The sequence below is a fragment of the Megalobrama amblycephala genome, linkage group LG23 (assembly GCF_018812025.1).
Source record: "Megalobrama amblycephala isolate DHTTF-2021 linkage group LG23, ASM1881202v1, whole genome shotgun sequence".
Classification (NCBI taxonomy): Eukaryota; Metazoa; Chordata; class Actinopteri; order Cypriniformes; family Xenocyprididae; genus Megalobrama; species Megalobrama amblycephala.
In genome coordinates this window covers 10,325,748-10,344,171 of record NC_063066.1, presented here as the reverse complement: position 1 = coordinate 10,344,171, position 18,424 = coordinate 10,325,748, and the positions used below count along the sequence as shown (strand labels likewise).

At 36.6% G+C, this 18,424-nt stretch overlaps 5 protein-coding genes and 1 non-coding gene across 7 annotated transcripts; 4 read left to right on the top strand and 2 right to left on the bottom strand.

Moving 5' to 3' along the window:
* Window positions 1-314: 314 nt before the first annotated feature.
* On the top strand, window positions 315-4,335 carry LOC125258893 (NFKB activating protein). 2 transcript variants are annotated; one of them, XM_048176093.1, is made up of 8 exons: window positions 315-986; window positions 1,076-1,156; window positions 2,493-2,557; window positions 2,668-2,766; window positions 2,857-2,893; window positions 2,984-3,172; window positions 3,289-3,438; window positions 3,888-4,335. In XM_048176093.1, the coding sequence occupies exons 1-8, from the start codon at window positions 661-663 to the stop codon at window positions 4,060-4,062; spliced, it is 1,122 nt and encodes a 373-aa protein (XP_048032050.1). In that variant the 5' UTR covers window positions 315-660; the 3' UTR covers window positions 4,063-4,335. The 2 variants fall into 2 exon arrangements, with proteins under 2 accessions (XP_048032050.1, XP_048032049.1); XM_048176092.1 differs by having other exon boundaries at window positions 316-986; window positions 2,854-2,893.
* A 1,474-nt stretch (window positions 4,336-5,809) lies between these two features.
* On the bottom strand, window positions 5,810-6,669 carry ndufa1 (NADH:ubiquinone oxidoreductase subunit A1). The gene is made up of 3 exons (XM_048176095.1): window positions 6,275-6,669; window positions 6,020-6,109; window positions 5,810-5,903 (listed from the first exon to the last, which is right to left on the bottom strand). Exons 1-3 carry the CDS (start codon window positions 6,374-6,376, stop codon window positions 5,883-5,885), a joined length of 213 nt encoding a protein of 70 aa, XP_048032052.1. The 5' UTR covers window positions 6,377-6,669; the 3' UTR covers window positions 5,810-5,882.
* Window positions 6,670-7,004: 335 nt separating this feature from the next.
* Window positions 7,005-11,695, top strand: upf3b (UPF3B regulator of nonsense mediated mRNA decay). The gene is made up of 10 exons (XM_048176091.1): window positions 7,005-7,222; window positions 7,667-7,773; window positions 7,866-7,972; window positions 8,204-8,302; window positions 8,748-8,858; window positions 9,171-9,214; window positions 9,352-9,543; window positions 10,005-10,165; window positions 10,295-10,616; window positions 10,700-11,695. Exons 1-10 carry the CDS (start codon window positions 7,109-7,111, stop codon window positions 10,835-10,837), a joined length of 1,395 nt encoding a protein of 464 aa, XP_048032048.1. The 5' UTR covers window positions 7,005-7,108; the 3' UTR covers window positions 10,838-11,695.
* Window positions 11,696-13,606: 1,911 nt separating this feature from the next.
* On the top strand, window positions 13,607-15,659 carry rpl39 (ribosomal protein L39). The gene is made up of 3 exons (XM_048176471.1): window positions 13,607-13,746; window positions 13,962-14,065; window positions 15,452-15,659. The coding sequence occupies exons 1-3, from the start codon at window positions 13,744-13,746 to the stop codon at window positions 15,498-15,500; spliced, it is 156 nt and encodes a 51-aa protein (XP_048032428.1). The 5' UTR covers window positions 13,607-13,743; the 3' UTR covers window positions 15,501-15,659.
* Window positions 14,178-14,264, top strand: LOC125259498. The gene has a single exon (XR_007182839.1). It is a non-coding gene; the product is annotated as a small nucleolar RNA SNORA69 (small nucleolar RNA).
* Window positions 15,660-15,815: 156 nt separating the features above from the next.
* On the bottom strand, window positions 15,816-18,385 carry sowahd (sosondowah ankyrin repeat domain family d). The gene is made up of 2 exons (XM_048176465.1): window positions 17,582-18,385; window positions 15,816-17,159 (listed from the first exon to the last, which is right to left on the bottom strand). The coding sequence occupies exon 2, from the start codon at window positions 17,043-17,045 to the stop codon at window positions 15,972-15,974; it is 1,074 nt and encodes a 357-aa protein (XP_048032422.1). The 5' UTR covers window positions 17,046-17,159; window positions 17,582-18,385; the 3' UTR covers window positions 15,816-15,971.
* Window positions 18,386-18,424: the final 39 nt, after the last annotated feature.

Sequence of the window (18,424 nt, the reverse complement as noted above, 5' to 3'; positions counted from 1 at the left end):
ATTTTTAAGGTCTATTTTTACAGGCTGTATGCAGTATATGCAAAGCCAAAGCGCAATGAAATAAAACAACTTATGATTTCGGGGGTTTGCATAGGCTATTGTCCAGTTTCATATTTGCTCAGTGACTGTCATTACATTCGGGGCTTGACTCAAAACATTCGGGGCTGAAGCCCCGACAAAATCGGCTGGCGCCGCCCCTGTGTGTGTGTGTCTGTCAAAGCCTTTTCCAATATGTACAATAACAGATTTGAGTGCCATTTTGTCCAAATACGCACCTTCCGGGTCTCCAGGGGGCGATATTGCGCGTGTCTTGTCACAATGAGTCATTCTTCAGAATAGAAGAATTTAACGTAACGGAAACGTAAACACAAGCAGAAGAGACACAAGTAGTAGTTCAACGATACTAGTTAACATTTTGGTCCCATGACCCTCGTTTAAGTTGTTACAGCTTTCGTGGTGAGTCTCAACACAACCGTATTTTATATACATTTTTTTTGTCTCAGTAGTTAAAGAACTCGAAATCGCAGTACGCTAATCTAGCTAGATTATCTTTGCTAATGGTGAACTGCGACATGACAACAAAATGTAATTAACACGACGTTTTTGACCTAACAGTATAAAAGAAAGTCATTAAATTAACAAGATAATAAGATTATAGCAATGCCCGAGCTGGACGTCAAATATTCAGGCCCTGTGAGCCCGAAGAGACGCCGACACAGCCGCTCCAGCAGCCGCTCACCCGACCGAGGACTGAAGAACCACAGATACGAGCATGAAGACGAGCACAAATCGCGATACACCGATAAAGAGAGGAACAAAAACCGGTTCCGATTTGGCAATTCTCGCAGTCGCTCGAGGTCAAGGGAAAGAGATCGGATAAATTGGACAGATCAGAGAGACAGAGAACACGGTGCTGGATCAAGATCTGATTACTATGAGAAGAGAGATGATGCCCAACGGCAGAGACAAGACGCCTTCATCGCGAGGTTAGACGCATGTTCTCTACACTTGCGCAGGTAATTGTTTGTAGTAATATACAAAGTCTGTGACATTTATTTCTGTTTTCTCTGTCAAGGCGTCTGCAGGAACGTGAGAGGATTGGTGAAGTGGGATGTCCTGAGGTCTGGGGATATTCTCCAAGAGTCAGAGAACCTGAGTGAGTACCACATATATCCTTACCGTCTGTACTGTTAAATATCTGTGTTATGAAGTATAATGGGGGTCGATTCAATCAAAGACGATACAATGTATCAATGCAACACAATTTAGATATTTTTTTAGATGCACCTTTATTTTGACACTCTTGCTAGCCACATCTTAACTTCTTCATTGTCACTTAAATGTCATCAAATATTTAATACATTTTCCCAACTTTATTTTTGAGATTTCTTTATTTTAGATGTATCTTTCTCTCTATAAATGTATTTTTCCACTACTAGACTAACTCATCTTGTTATTTATTTATATATTATTTAAAAACTCTTTTGGGGGGATCGGGGCTTGCAGTTTTCAGAGAGTTCAATTATTTTTATCTTATATTTTGGTTGCATTGCGGAGTTGATAAAAATGTAACTGGTTAGATAAAATAATAGGCACATAATATTGCAATATCGATGTATTGATTGAAAGCCCCTAATCAAATCAAATCACATTGCATTTAAAGTGTCTTTCCATGTGACCTTGAGCCATAAAAGAAATTTTAACTGTACTTGTGCAGTGACAATAGCAAGAATTTCCTAAAACCCTAAAACAGTGTATTTACAGTAATATATTCTAGGGGTGGGAATCTTTTGGTACCTCACAATACGTTTCAAATCGATTCTTGAGGTCAAAATTCGGATAAAAATCGATTCTTCGGTTTTGAATCAAATTTCGATTCAATATATGCATAGATTTGATTCTAGTTTTGTGTGACTGCAGTATACAGTTTAATAGGTCTTGAAGAAAAAAATCCCACTGAATTAAATGTGAACCTTGAAATTTATTTTGTTTTTCTTCCCATTTTTTTCAACCCAATATTATAAGACAAACGCCATTTAAGTTGACTGCAGTCATTACACATATGACTGGCAGTCTTCTGTATTAAAGCAAGGCAGGCAATTTTATTTTATTTTTCATATTAAAAATAGAAACAAAGAAGTAAATTACAAACAATAGGACAAATACGAATAAATAAACTAAGTTTTTCAAGTACAATAGCCTGTAAACAGGGCCTGAGAGGCGGCATCTGTGCTCACTCTTCGGCTGTGAGTCCTTTTTCGTTGCTTATTGTGATTAATAACACTCTAACATGTCAATAACTTTAAGTAGTACTGTGAAGCTAAAGAAGTGTAACACTTTAGAAAATCGATATTTGAAATTTGTGAATTGATGGAAATCGGTAGAAGGTAGAATCGCAATTCATACTGTATGTGAATTGATTCCCCCCACCCCTAATATAGTCGTCATATACTCCATGTACTTAAACATTTTCATCTGATCTCTTGTAATAGCTCAGACGAGCACACTCCTGTAGAAGAGGATGTGAAGAACAGCAGCTCTGATTCAAGTTCAGAGGGTAAATGATTCTTTAACATCTGTCCCACACAATGCGTTTTTCCATGTTTACTGAACATGACCTGGAAGTTGTTGAATAAATAATCTAAATGACTGATTTCATGCCCACAGAGGAAAAGAAGAAAAAGAAAAAGAAGAAGAAGAAGAAATCAAAGAAGAAGAAAAACAGGAAGCACTCAGAGGACAGCGAGTCAGAAAGTGATTCTGAAGGTTTGGGGCACTAATGTTTGTTCTTAAACATGCATTATGCTTACTATATGTAAGATTATATGAAATGTTTTCTTGCTTGTTTTGCAGAAGAGGTGAAAAAGAAGAAAAAAAAGAAGAAAAATAAAAAGTGAGAATATTGTTTTCATCTATAGTAAGTGTATATTGAATCAGCAAGGCTTGAATCTTTTTGTAAAGTATCCTGATTTTGTCCTCGCAGGAAGAAATCAAAGAAGAAGAAGGCGAAGAAGAATCTCAAGGAGTCCAGTAGCTCTAGCAGTGAACATTCAGAGGAGGAAGAAGAGGATGTCAATGAAATCTCATGGGTGGAGAAGACTGGTGTTGGAGAACATGTTGTTGGACCTGAAGCTCCTCTCACTCACCTGTCCCAAGATGATAAACCTTTAGAGTAAGCAAATGATTCCTCCTCCACTCTGTTGCTTATTTATAACAGTCACTGTTTTTTAATCATTTTTGATCCTGTCTCTTGAACCGAATATTTCTGCCCTATCATTTTCTCTATAGTTTTGGCCACGCTTTGCTACCAGGTGAAGGTGCGGCTATGGCAGAGTTTGTCAAAGCAGGAAAACGTATTCCGAGAAGAGGTGAAATCGGCTTGACTAGTGATGAGATTGCAGAGTTTGAGAAATCTGGCTTTGTCATGAGTGGAAGCAGGTATAAAACTTTTATACATTTTATGCACATACACTATTGTCCAATAGTTTGGGGTCAGTTTTTTTTTTAAAGAAATTAATGCTTTTATTAAGCAAGGACTCATTCACTTGATCAAAAGTGTACATATATTTATAATGTTACAAAATATTTCTATTTCAAATGAATTCTGTTCTTTTTTCATACATATATGTACTTGTGTAACATTCATCAACATTGATAATAATAAGAAATGTTTCTTGAGCAGAAAATCAGCATATTAGAATGATTTCTGAAGGATCATGTGACACTGAAGACTGGAGTAATAGTGCTGAAATTTTTTTTTTTTTTAAATGTTATATTAGTAAACTTTTGAATGGTAGTTTATAACTCAAAAAAGATGAAACTGTTATAATAGGCATTGTAGGTGTATCATGCACATTTTTATACGCTATATGCTATTATGCCCTCAGACATCGGCGTATGGAGGCTGTGCGTCTGAGAAAGGAAAACCAGATCTACAGTGCTGATGAGAAGAGAGCGCTTGCATCCTTTAACCAAGAGGAAAGGAGAAAGAGGGAGAGCAAAATCCTTTCCAGCTTCAGGGAAATGGTGTACAGAAAAACGAAAGGCAAAGATGAGAAGTAGACTGTCCTGCAGAATTATGTTTTCAGTTTTCGTTTGTCCTTTTTTCTGTTTTAAAAGGAAGAAGACAACTTAAAACATGATTAAGACAGATTTTACTGAAATATGTTTGTATACATTTTTCTCTGCTTGGACATCCTCCTGTATAATACACAGTGAGAGGCTTGTGAACAAATTGTTGTGTACATTTTCTTTAATTAGTAGAACAATTAATTTCCTAATGCAATACCCTACATGTGATGTGTTTTTGCATCTAAATAAACAATGGTCATGTGATCCACTGCCATATTGGAACTTTAATTAACTATGAGAATTTACCCCTTCTTTAGTTATAACCCTGTGTTAACCTTGTGAGGTTAGATAAACTGTAGACTTTGTTTCTACATCTCTAATTGCTGGAACTTTCAACAATATTCTTTTTTTTTTTTTTAAGAATTACTTCGTTTAAATTAAGTATATGCAGTTTAGATGGCAACATAGGAAGTAACCCTATAAAATGCTGGATTTTTACATTCCGATATCAGTTATTTGTATTTGTATAGTCACAAACTCCTGCTCTATGGGAAATATCCCTGTATTATTATTTGACCAATGATTTTCGATAACTTTTCCAGTCGTGAGTTACTGGATAAGGATTTTTAAAAATTGGTTTTATCTGAGATTGCATTTACAAATAGCAATATCTACACAATGAGAAGGTTTAGAGCTGAGCTTAACTAGAAATGCATTCACAATAGTCATTTTCATGATTTTGAAAATATCCATTTCCGTGACTTTTCCGGGCCTGGAAATCACAATTATCTGACCGTAAGAGCCACATAAGTATAATGGTTTGGTAAAGAGTATGTAATGTGTACTTTCTTACTTCTTGATCTTTATCTCAGTTGTCTCCACTGGACTTCTAAATGGATGTAAAAAGCACACAAGATTCTCTTTACAAAATAAGTGTTATTACTAAAGTACATTTTGTCTGCTTATTGTATAACATACTATATTATGTCTACTGATGCTCCATTTGAAGCTGTCAAAGGATCTGGTTTCACTTAATTTTACAGTATGTGCACTTTTAGTGTACTTACAAGAGCATACTGAATAATATAAGGTAACTACATGGGTTAAGATTAGGTTTAGGGGGAGGTTCAGGACTAGTACCTAGTTATTACCCAGTTATTGTAATTATTACACCAAGTAGTATATAGTATGTATATGCAAAATAGGACTATAAAATAAAGTGCTACCAAGGATTCTGTGCAGCCTGGATATCACATAATCATATTACAACCCGTTTATGCACATTATGTGTACTTTGTATATTATCAAGTATTCTGTAGATCCATTTAAATTGATCAATTATAATCATTTTAAGCACTTTTTGTAGGCTTTGGAGTATATAATATGTACAATGTATTTATCTGCCTCTGTAAAAACTGCAGGGATTGGACCAAGCACTCTATATTAACCCATCATTAATCTTGAGTACATGATGAAGTGATAAGTTATTTAATTAAATGTTTTTAATGTGCTGCTTGAATTCTGGCATCAAAATTAGGTTTCAGTTATTAGTAATTGTCTAAGTTAATTGGGAAAGGAATCAAATCTGATCCCGTTACATAAATCTAATATCGTAAACCATGCAAAACAATTTCCAAATGTATATTCACACCACAGTGGACCAGTATCAAAACATAACCATGTAACAACTCTTATGAAAATATTTCAAATATGAAAAAAGATGACAACAGCAAGCAAATTAATAATTTAGAGACAAATTTTTAATAGACAGCTGGACAAAATGTACATTTCAGTTTCATCTGGGTGGCTTTTCACTTGATGTTTTCAAGTCCCTGTGGAAAAAAAAAAAAAACGACAAAGAAAAATATTACAACACCTGCTTTGGTGAGCATATGGTCAGTACTGATACATATCTACACAAGCTTATACAAGTATTTTTTTTTTTAACCTTGGCTCGGTAATGTTCACCACTTCCAGACACTCTCTTGTCTCTCTCCATCAAATACCAGTGATAGGGAACCCGTGCAATCCGCTTTTCCTGTGAGTTCAAAAAAAGGGATTACATACTTCAGACATATAAGGGCATACAGAAATATCTGGCCAATGTCAGGGTGAAACAAACGTTTCTAACTATTAAAATATTCACTAAAGCAGATACTCAGTGACTAGAGACCGACAAACATTGTTCATAATCACCACTCACCTTTCCACCGTTTGTGAACTTCTGGATTTGAGCAGTTGCAACACCAGGAATGATCAGACATACTGTCATAATAGCAAACCCGGGCAATATCTCATACCACATGGTTGTGGTAAAATATGAGGGTAAATATACAAAGAAATTGTTGCAGCAGACACGGGTTATTTAATATTTTCCAACAAATTCTTGCAAAAGCGTCATTTACACGGGCCAAAATGTCTGCCCTTATGACGGTCACATAAACAACTTCCGAGAAGTGTATAATTCACTTCCGCATGTGAAAACCTCGCGTGAAATACTGCAGCGCCGCATTGTGGCTCTTGGTTTAAGGATTAACCATAGACTGTAAAAAAAAGGTATTAACAGATTAATGGCCACTTCCTTAATCGGGACATGCGTAGCTCAGAATGACGTTTTTTTTAAACGATAAAACATAACTAAAGAGTTGGGAGGAGTACAGAAAAATCTAGCCTGTCCACTCTGCATGAAAGAGCAACTTAAGTATTAGTTTCACAAGCAGTGTGTGATTTTTTTTAATGTAATAATTGTGGCAGATATGCTGCTATTGCCGTCAACAGTCGCTAATTATCATTAAAGTAGAGATTTCTCCCCATCTCACCTGTCAGGGACACAGGAGGAGAGTGGAAAAGTGGACGCTCCTCGTCTTATTAAGCGACTCTTTGCGTCATGAGCTGTAGCCAATCAGAGGCGCCTGCTGGTCTTACGGAGAAACAACTGCGGAAAGTTATAGGCACTGGAGAGAGAGATAGCAGACGCGACCAGTAACAACAAGAAACATACGAAGTCAGACGTCGTTGCTAAAGTTAGCAAGGGACCATGAAGGAGGACAAGGAAAACACGCGTCCCAGAGAAAAGAAAGTGGAAATAAAGTGTGACGACAACGAAAAAGCAGAGAAGCCAAATAAAGAGAAGAAGGAGGCTATGACAAAGGTAGTTAGTTAGCAGGCAGGCTAGCTGGCTACATTCCTGCCACAAATAGTCTACGAACAAAGCAGCTTTGCGCTTTTATTTAAAATACTAAACATATTGTTTGTGGCTGTATTTGTAGTAATATGTTTACATATTATTCGGTGTTTGAGTTAAACGTTGCAGATAAGCATGCCTGAACATACTGGTTAGCAAATCCTCCTGTCAAAGTTTGCAATCACTGCGAGCATTAGCACTATAACAGAAGAATCATATATCAGTATGTACAGTGGCATGTAAAGTATTCCAGCATGTTAGGTTAACAACTTTAACTCTTCTAATCTAATACCTTAACCACGCAGACTTATGTGTATTACGTATGGGTATTACATTGTATAACAATATATAAAGTGTATTTATGCAAGTAACTCCAATATTGATTTTTGTTCTTTTTTACCATATTTTTAGATTGTGATTCGACGTCTACCTCCGAGTCTAACTAAAGAAGACTTAGAGGAGCAACTGCAGCCTCTTCCAGAGCTGGATTACCTGGAGTTTTTCTCTAGTGATACTAGGTTTGTAGATGCTGTATTTCATAAAAGAAATCAGAAAAGTGAAAGGAATAAAAAGTATTTTATGGCTGATCAATGTGTTTGTTTATTTGCAGTCTTTTCCCTCATCTGTTTGCAAGAGCATATCTGAATTTCAAAAATCAAGATGACATAGTTCTCTTCAGAGACCGTTTTGACGGCTATGTCTTTATTGATAATCGAGGTTTGGCTTTTATGTGACATTATTATTTAAAGCATTCATTGTTTACTGACTAATCAATTGTTTTAGTAATCAAACTTTTGTGAAGTTGTTAATACTCCTTAAATGCTGTAGAGATTTCTAGTAATTCATTATTATTATAATACATTTTTTATGCTTCAGACTGAGGTGTTTTCTATGCTGGTGAACTTCTCTTACAGTAAAACGTTTTTTTGTTTTTTTTGTATATTACAGGACAAGAATATCCAGCCATTGTTGAGTTTGCACCATTCCAGAAAGTTGCTAAGAAAAGAAGCAAGAAGAAGGATGCCAAAAGTGGAACAATTGAAGATGGTAAAACATAAAATCATTACAAACAATAGTTAACATTGGGAAAATGTTAGTCACCATGAAATCAAATTTGACAATTCATATTTGTTTTATGGTATATTGCAGTGCTTATTATAAATGATCTGTCTGTCTACATTATTATTTTTTAATTTATTTATGTGCCCTCCCTTCACAATGACTCCTCTTTTCTTCTCTGATGACGTGGGCACAAGTGCAAGAGCTGGAAAATAATTCCTCCCCTCCAGCAACCTGTCAATCACATAAGATTGCAGCAATTCACAAACAACAATGATCCAATCAATATCCCAATGGACATAATTCCTGTACTACATTTTTTTTCTCATTTGAGAAGCTGCTTCAGTCAAATATACATCACAGGAGGGGAGAAAAGATGATAGGAATTTTCATTTCACGCTGACTTTATGTTTGTTTACCTGTTTCCTACTAGATGCCGATTACAAAAAGTTTTTGGAGTTCTACAATGGCGATGAGGAAAAATTTCCTTCTAATCCGGAGACTTTACTTGAGGAAATAGAGGCCAAGACAAAAGAGCTCAGTGGTGAGTTTCGGCACAAAAGTATAGAAGCTTATTTCCACCACGGAATAAAAAATACAAAAGGTAATTGCGACTTTTTATCTCACTATTCTGACTTTTTCTCAATTGCGATTGCAAATTTTCTTTAAAGTTGAATAACTCACAATTGTTTATATCACAGTTGCGAGAAAAAAAGTCAGAATTGTGAGATAAAAAGTCACAATTACCTTTTTTATTTTGTTAGTCTGTGGGGGGAAACAAGCTTCCATTCTTAAAAAAACAACTTAATACAATTTTGTTCTTTTTTAAAAATCTTTTAAAATGTTCTTTCTCCAGCTAAAAAAACAACACCTCTCTTGGACTTCCTTAAGAATAAACAGGTAAAGTGAGGGTGTAGTATTAACTGATGTAATTGCATACTTCATTAGCCTGTCACCAGTTAATTTGGTTTCCATACATATAATATGTCATACTGCATGTGTAGTGTGCTTATGCACTCTCATCCTGTCCTTCCCAGAGGATTCGAGAAGAGAAGAAGGAAGAGAGGAGACGGAGAGAGCTAGAGCGCAAACGCTTACGAGATGAAGAACGGCGTAAGTGGAGAGAGGAGGACAGAAGAAAAAGAAAAGAGGCTGAGAAATTGAAAAAAGGAGAAAAGGCATCTGATAAGGATAAGGACCAACCTAAAGATGATCAGCCAAAAATCAAGGTACGTAATTGTGCAAATATATTTGACTACCTAGATTCATTATTATAGTTTACTAAAAGAACTTAGTTTACTAAAAGAACAAAAAATTTGGGATCAGTAAAAAAAAACAAAAAAAAAAACGGTAAATTGAGTAAAATATACATAGAATTAAATGTAATGTATTTCTGTGATGTCAAAGCTGAGTTTTTAGCATCATTATTCCAGTCTTCAGTGTCACATGATCCTTCTAAAATCATTCTGATATGCTGATTTGCTGCTTGAGAAACATTCATTATTTTGATTAATATTAAAAACAGTTGTGCTGCTTAATTTTTGTGGAAACCTTGATGAATTAAAAGTAAAAAATAAAAACCAGCATTTATTTCTAATAGAAATCATTTGTAACATTATAGATGTGTTTACTGTCACTTTTGATCAGTTTAATGCATCCTGAAGTAAACACCTGTTGTTTTGTCATTCAGCTCTTAAGAAAACCAGAGAAAGCAGACAATGGTGATGCTGAGAAGCCAAAAGACAAGCCTAAGAAACAAGACAGAGAGAAACAGAAGGAAGATCGACCTCCTGGAGGAGGAGAGATGAAGAAGAGACAGAATGGTGAACACAGAGAGGAGAAGGGGCCCAAGTAAGTTTGGTTACACTCCACACTAGCGCTAGATGAAAAACATTCCCAGCCTTACTCAACCCATCTTTCACTTTCCAAGTCTTCTCCTTTCATTGTTATATCACATTGTCAATATGCATTGTCATGTAGATCAGAGGATAGTGGGCATAAAGATTACAGAGAACGTGATGGAGACCGAGATAGAGACCGGGACAGAGACAGAGAGCGAAGACAGAAAGAAAAAGAACGCATCAGAAGGCAAGATGAAGAACGGAGGAGGAGAAGGGAACGTCAGGACGGAGAAAACACCTACAAAAAGAGAGAGGACGAAGGGAAGAAGGACAAGGAGCGCGTTTGGGAGAGAAGAAAGAATGAAAACACCGGAGAGTCCTCAGTTAATGCTCATCCCGAAAAGCCATCAAAGGACAACAAAAAGGAAGACAGTGCCAAAAGGGACCGTCTGAGAAATAAGGTACTTGCTCTTTTATGATATTTTTTTTTACTGATTTATTTGACATATAGCTAATAATAATTCATTTTACATTTCTGCCTTAGGATCGGCCTGCAATTCAGCTGTACCAGCCCGGGGCGAGGAGCCGTAACCGGGGAGGAGGAGCAGGAGGAGATGGGCAGGCAGCGGACAGGAGGGCTGAGCGGGAGTCTAAGAATTCTCAAGAGAAAGTGGCCGAGTGAGGAAGCAGCTCCGCTAGCATGAAATGATGTCTCAAGAGAGGAGGGGCTCTGTTCTAATCAGGACAAACACCTCAAAAACATGGTGCTGTCAGCAAAAGAAATCCCCACACATTCAAAAAAAAAACCTCTCGTCATTGACACGAGAGCACATACCTGTTGCCCTCCAGTGCCTGAATGAGCCCCTAAAGTTCCTGTTCATGAGCAAGGCAAGTCCTAACCGACGGTTAGATTTGAGAAACGGGACATAACCACGAGAGAAGCCAAAGTGATTGGACCATGTTAACTCAAAGTGGCCTTACTTTTGGTACACAGCCAAACTTGTTTTACTTCCCTTGCTTTTCTGTTACATAGTTTATAAAACGTCTGATCTAGCTTGCTCAACATTTCTCACTGTTCTGCTTTAGAAAGATCTTCCGCGCCTTACCTGAACCCTTCTATCTGGTATCATACGGTGCATTTCACTTCAGACAATCAGTAATGAATTTGTGTTCTCCGAGCATGGATGTAGCCTGCAACCATTTCTGTTCTGGTTAGGGATTGGTCAGGTGGAAAAAGAGCCATGCTTTATGATGCTGATGCCTTGATCACTGTTAATTCTTTTCTGCAAGTCGACTAAATTATATGCAAAAACAGATGTGGCCTTTTATAGTTTTGGTATTGAAGCATATCCTACCACTCAGAAAAATGCATCCTCTGGTTAGCTTGGTTTGGAAACTGTCATGTTCTGTCATCCAGTTGTATGTTCCATTGTAACTAATCCTCAACTCAAAACACAGCTTGTTTTCCTTTTATAGTTGCAGCTTTGTCAAAGTATGAAGAGAAATCCAAAAAGACAATAAATGAACAACTTATATGTTACTTTGTGTTTTGCTTTATTTAATACGTTTCTTTGGTCATTTTTCATTCCACAAAACTTTTTCATTCTGAAAAGTTTATTCTTAAAGTACATTTCTTTAAGATTTTAAACTTTCTATCAGACAAAGATGTTTTCAAGTGTTAATTGCATGTTTAGCTTGGAATATAGCTAATACTTTAAAGTTGAAACACCTGCTTAATGTCATTTTTAGAAATAATTTAATGCTGATTATTATAAATTAAGTTTAAATTATTTGTTTACTGTAGAAAATCATAGTAACAAGGTTGACAAAGGCTTAACAAAATATAACAAAGTGATAAAAGAGAAGATACTCTTGTTTTGAAGAGATACATCATGGCAATCTACAAATTTCTGTTTAACCCTTGTCCGTCAATTAAAACAAATTACACATTGGTCCATAGTGGACAAAAATATCTGTCAAAAAACTGTCATAAAAATTTGAAGCACTCAAGTTCGGTCTCATTAAAAAAACAAAACAAAAAAAAAACATTGTCAGAATCTCTAAGTAAAAAGAGTTTAAAGGTGCCATCGAATTGAATTTACCTTGGCATAGTTGAATAACAAGAGTTCAGTACATGGAAATGACATACAGTGAGTCTCAAACTCCATTGTTTCCTCCTTATATAAATCTAATTTGTTTAAAAGACCTCCGAAGAACAGGCGAATCTCAACATAACACCGACTGTTACGTAACAGTCGGGCTCATTAATATGTACGCCTCCAATATTTGCATATGCCAGCCCATGATCGAGGCATTACACAAGGGCAGCCAGTATTAACGTCTGGATCTGTGCACAGCTGAATCATCAGACTAGGTAAGCAAGCAAGGACAACAGCAAAAAATGGCAGATGGAGCAATAATAACTGACATGATCCATGATAACATGATATTTTTAGTGATATTTGTAAATTGTCTTTCTAAATGTTTCGTTAGCATGTTGCTAATGTACTGTTAAATGTGGTTAAAGTTACCATCGTTTCTTACTGTATTTACGGAGACAAGAGCCGTCACTATTTTCATTTGAAAATGAAAATGATTAATGAACATTATTTTATATAAAATATATATTTTATGAAACATGTTGAACTCTAAAACTGTTTAACATGTTGAAAATCAAAGATTGTGTTCCAAATTTGAGGTTGATATCTCAAAAAATGAGCTTTCAGTAAAATTTAGTTTGGGCACAGTACCAAATTTTTCCCATTAGATGCCAGCAAAACTTCACTGGAACACACAGTGGTTGGATTCGTGTTTTGCAGTAGAGTCTTTTTTTATTACATGCACACAATTTTTATAACACACATACCAACACACCCACACAATTATAGCTGAATAATTTATCCAATTGGCTCCATAATATGCATAAACAGAAAACAAGAATAAAGCGAGTATTTGCTTTATAGGCCAAACCTGAAAAATGGCGCCATATGGAAGCCTTGCCAACAAAATGAAAGCCTATTAATAAAGATTTCAACAATTTACAGTTAAATGGCCCTGGGATTATAAATTGCAGTTTTATTGGGTTTCAATGAGGACATTTTTTGTCCAAAAGGTTCTGAGAGGAAATGTTTAGTACCTAGTGCAAAATAGATTTAAAGGAAATGAGGGTGAACTTGTAAAATTTCAATAAAAATACACACCTGTGCCAAAATGTATGAAGTTGGCATTAACACAGGCAAAAAAAAAAAAAAAAAACTGAAAAAGACATGATGTCAGTTGTACCATGGTTAATGTCTTTGTTTGCACATATTTAGGAGGGAGTTGACATAAAATGAATATTTTTCTTGGATTGGCCCTGAGGTTTTACAGTTTTAAAAAGATGTGCATTGACTTGACGGAGAAGCATACAGCTGCTAATTTTCAAAAGACGAAATATCAGCATTACGCAGTAGCTCCGTGGAGCCACTGGTCGTCGCTGTGATGTAAAGCAGTAGGTCTATCCGTGACTCGGATATACAGTGCTTGCGTTTCCCATGGTTCCTCCTCTTCGACTACCGCCATAGTGGTGAACGGATTGCGATCTCTGAAATGGTAAGTGAGAATCATAAAACATCGTCCAAGATGTTATTGTATTCCTGCACATCGCTTCATTTTTGTATATAGGTTGAAGTTCTTAGTTAATGGTATGTAATATTGAACCGATTATAGTTCGACACATAATGAAACCTCTCCCCGAATATGTGTGACGGGATGGCTAACTCCAGCCATTGCAGATTGCCTGACTGTGCTACACATTTGTGTTTCAGGCGTCGCACAAGACCTTCAGAATCAAACGCTTCCTCGCCAAGAAGCAGAAGCAGAACAGGCCGATCCCACAGTGGATTAGGATGAAAACTGGCAACAAGATCAGGTGTGTTGACATGGTTGTGCAGTAGTGGTTATTTGCCGCTGTACTGAACACTGCTAAACTAGTCTTAAAGTGATAGTAGTCTTCTTGTCGTGTAGTTTATAGTATCCAAACGAAAGCAGGACGCAATTACAGTGCTCAATTTTTGTGGGAGTACTGCCATTATCCTGCTGAGAGCATCATCTGCTGTAGAGTCATGATTACTGTCATCTCCCATGTGACGTGTGAATGCTCTGTTGTGGAGACACATTTCCATATGATTATAATTGTGTATCTTTTTTTTTTTTTTTTTTAAACATTGAGGATAAAATAGAAATGTATCTCATTAATGCTTGTTATCAGTACATTGTTGCTTCTTTAATGTTAAAGTGTTCGTTAGCACAAATTAAATTAATGACATTAATTACTCACCCTCATGTTCTTCCACACCTGTAAGACCTTCGTTCATCTTCGGAACACAAATTAAGATATTTTTGATGAAATCTGAGATAGACAGCAAAATAAACACCACTTTCAAGGTCCAGGAAGGTACTAAAGACATCGTTAAAACAGTTGAAGTGACTGCAGTGGTTCAACCTAGTTTTATGAAGCGATGAGAACTTTTTGTGTAAAAACAAAACAAAAATGGCGACTTCATTTAACAACATCTTCTCTTTTGTCTCGTACGTTGTTTACGTCCAGGTTCTTTGTCAGAACGCTGACTCGTTATTGGCCGGCTCCTGTATCAGCATCACATGCATGCGTCGTGCTGCTCACATGAACAGCGTTGCCCAATAATGAGTCGGCGTTCGGACGTAAACATGGAAGCCTTCACTGTGCTCACTGCGTCAACTGTGTAAGGATAATAACGGAAGAGATTGTTGAATAAAGTCATTATTTTTGTTTTGTTTTTGCGCACACAAAGTATTCTCGTTGCTTCATAAAATTAAGGTTGAACCACGGCAGTCACGTTGACTGTTTTAACGATGTCTGTAGTACCTTACTGGACCTTGAAAGTGGTGGTTAAATTGCTGTCTATGGATGTCATATACCTCATTTCATCAAAAATATCTTAATTTGTGTTCTGAAGATGAACTTACGAGTGTAGAATGACATGAGGGTGAGTAATTAATGACAGAATTTTCACTTTTGGGTGAACTAACCATTTAACAATGCAACAATGCATGAAAGTGATACAAGTAGACTTTATTAGACTTAATTTGGTGACAATTTAACCTTATATTTGCTTGGTTAATTTGCTACTCTTTATACTTTAAATTCTTATGACTTTCTTAGCCACGTTTTTAGTTTTAGAGCAGTGCAGTTTACAAGAAAACAACGTTTCCAGTGTAATACATATTAATTGGTGTTTTCTTGTGTGATGCTTTATATTTGCCAATCTCTTTGCAGGTACAACTCCAAGAGGAGACACTGGAGAAGGACCAAGCTGGGCTTGTAAACAAGATTTACTTCAGCACCCCCCTCCATCTGTTCCTTGCCAGGACCACCAACTCATCCAGAGCTGGAGAGAAGCCATGCTATCTGGAACAGCAGTCTCTTTTGTACAGATATTCTGGTTATGTCCTTGCTAAATAAAAGATTTGTCATCAAACCAGAACTATTTGGATCCTTTTATTTTGTGAAAATGCAAAATGCCCAAGTTGAAATTTTCCAGTGGGTGGTTCTGCACTTTCATTGTTTTTCTCTGAGCTTTTAGGTTCATTCTTACTAAGGATAAACGGGTTTTTATTTATAAAAACAAGTGTCTCCAGTATTGGTGGTTCATCGCAATTTGGTTTATTAAACAGATTAAAGTTCATAACATACACAGCACTGTTATCAGGTTAAATATTTGCCATATTGCCATACAAATCTTGTCACTAATAAGAACATTTCAAGTGTATAACAGTAATGACCTGACAAACACGTCTCAGATATTTTCAAGCAGACCAACATTGTACAACAGCCTTTTAAATGATGCAAATCGCTGCCGTACAAATCCTCCTGAAGCATCCACCTCGACTCTATTTTCTTGAGTATGTTCTTCAAGTCGAGTTTGTGCTTGACTTGCACTATTGTTCACATTCAAAACCCATACGAAGGATTCATCATCCCAGGCTCCCAGAAGCTCCTTAATTTCTCTTGGTGCGTTATCTTTAAGATACTGCCATGCTCTTTTCCCACTGTAGTCCATGATGTCTACATTAGCACTGAACGCACCAACCAAAATCTTCACAACCATGTACTGGTTATGCATAGCAGCTAAATGAAGAGGCGTCAGGCCTCCACTGCCTCTCAAATTCACATTCACTGACAGCCCCTCTTGTTCAGCATGTCTGAGAATCTTAATCAGGGTCTCGTCCTTTCCATTTTTGGCCAACCAGTGGAGAGCCGTAAAACCACTAATAAAGTCTTTTCTGCTCAATAAACTGGGATCTTCAGCGAGAAATTCCACCATAGTGTCATAATTCCCATCCACAGCAGAGAGCATCCACGCGTGCTCCATGGGATCCAACGCCCAAAGCGCGCCGCTGTTCACAGTGTCGCCGTTCGCAGCCTCCTCCTCTTCTTCTTTTGACGATTTGTGTTTGGATGATAAAATACTTGACAATCCAGATTTGTTACTCAGAAACAACTCTTTTAAATACTTCTTACGCATAGCGGGAGTGAGGGAGCCCTTCTCCGAAGCATCAACGGAGAGTCTGCGGGAGGCGCTGCTGCCCGGTTCGGAGACCTCCAGCTGTTTTTGAAGTCTGGATCTGCGCGAGGAGGCGCTGAAGGCAGGAGACGCGGGCCGAGCTCCATGTCTCGAGTATCGCTCTTCAACATTTGAGCGGAATTGGCTTGTTATCCTGCTTTTAGGGGAATCTGAATTACTTCCATCATTGCCGGAGGCTTTAAAGTCTGAATCTTTTGGTTCTTCTGAAGGCAGCGCTGCTTCTCCCACAGGGGTATTAAAATGTTCCTCAGACCTGATGGGCCCACTGCTGCTCCCCTCATACATACTGGCGGATCCCCGGGAAGCTATTTAGATAAGATCCAAACTGAAGAGGCTTACATAACCAGAGAAAAACATCTTCATCTGATATTCACTTCTCTAGGCTGTAAATGTTCAAATCTGGATGGGGGGAAATAAGTATAATATGCTTAAATGGAATAAGATCATTCAGCAAATAATAAGATTAATAGCCTATTTTAATTTAAAAGGAAAACAACGCGGGCCTATTTAAGCAACATGAATGATTTTGTTTTCTCATGGGGAAAGGAACGAGCACTTCTTCCTCATTTGTGTTCCTCTTTTTACGTTTGTTTTTAAAACAAAACATTCACAGTAATGATAATTTTGCATAATTATATATCACATTATTTAATCATTGAATCTATATTTTAGCTTCTTAAGTTACGTTTCATAAATTCAGTAATTGATTTACGTCTGATTAAAGTCTGAAAAATAGAATTACATCGAACATAATCTTTTCTCCTTTTCCAAATGTTTCAGGAGAATTATTAGTTTTTTTAATAAGTGTCATTGAATCTAACCTGTATTTCAGGTGTTCATCAGAAGCCGTCACCTGTTGTCCACACACAAGGCTATCTTCTCTCGTCCCTCTGAATAAAGCTGTCTACACACAGTTAAACCAAATAGCTCTTTACAAACTTTGAACGCTTAGTTAAACGACACATTTTCCTTTCCGGGAATCAGAAAATGAGCTGCTAACCGAAACTGTTCAAGTGTGTTTTTCCTCAGTGTCCATTTCCGACACACAATCCCTCCCCTTGATAAAGTCTAAAGTTCAAATACCACTGACTAAATCAACACTTGTCTTCAAACCCACGACACTTGTGACTATTCAGCTGGCTCATTGAACAGAGCAGGAAGTTTGCCTAATTCAATAATAATTTCATATAATATAAAATAAAAATAATATAAAAAAATATTATTTGATAGGCTAATAGGCTACTTCGTTATAAAATCCTACGTCAATTTTCAAATAAATAACCTTCAAGAAACACAATTACCATTCATAATATTCATAAATATGAATATTTAAGATTTAAAATAATATCCGTCATGTAAATGAGTGCAAATTATGCATAAAAACACGAGGCGATGATATTATAATATTATAACTTCGGAAATTTTGACTATTAGTCTATTATTAAACTGTTAAGTCAGTAGACCTACGGTCCATATGTGCATTAAAACCGTTATTTCTTTTAAAATTTGAATTAATATTATGTGAAAAAGTGCCATTCAGCATCCTTTAGACCTGTGGAAATATCGGGAAATATGCGTTAAAGCTGTTGAGCTGAAGACGAAGAGGACTGTACCATTTAATGAAATGGGGGTCATATGGTGGCACGATGTTTTTAAAATCATGA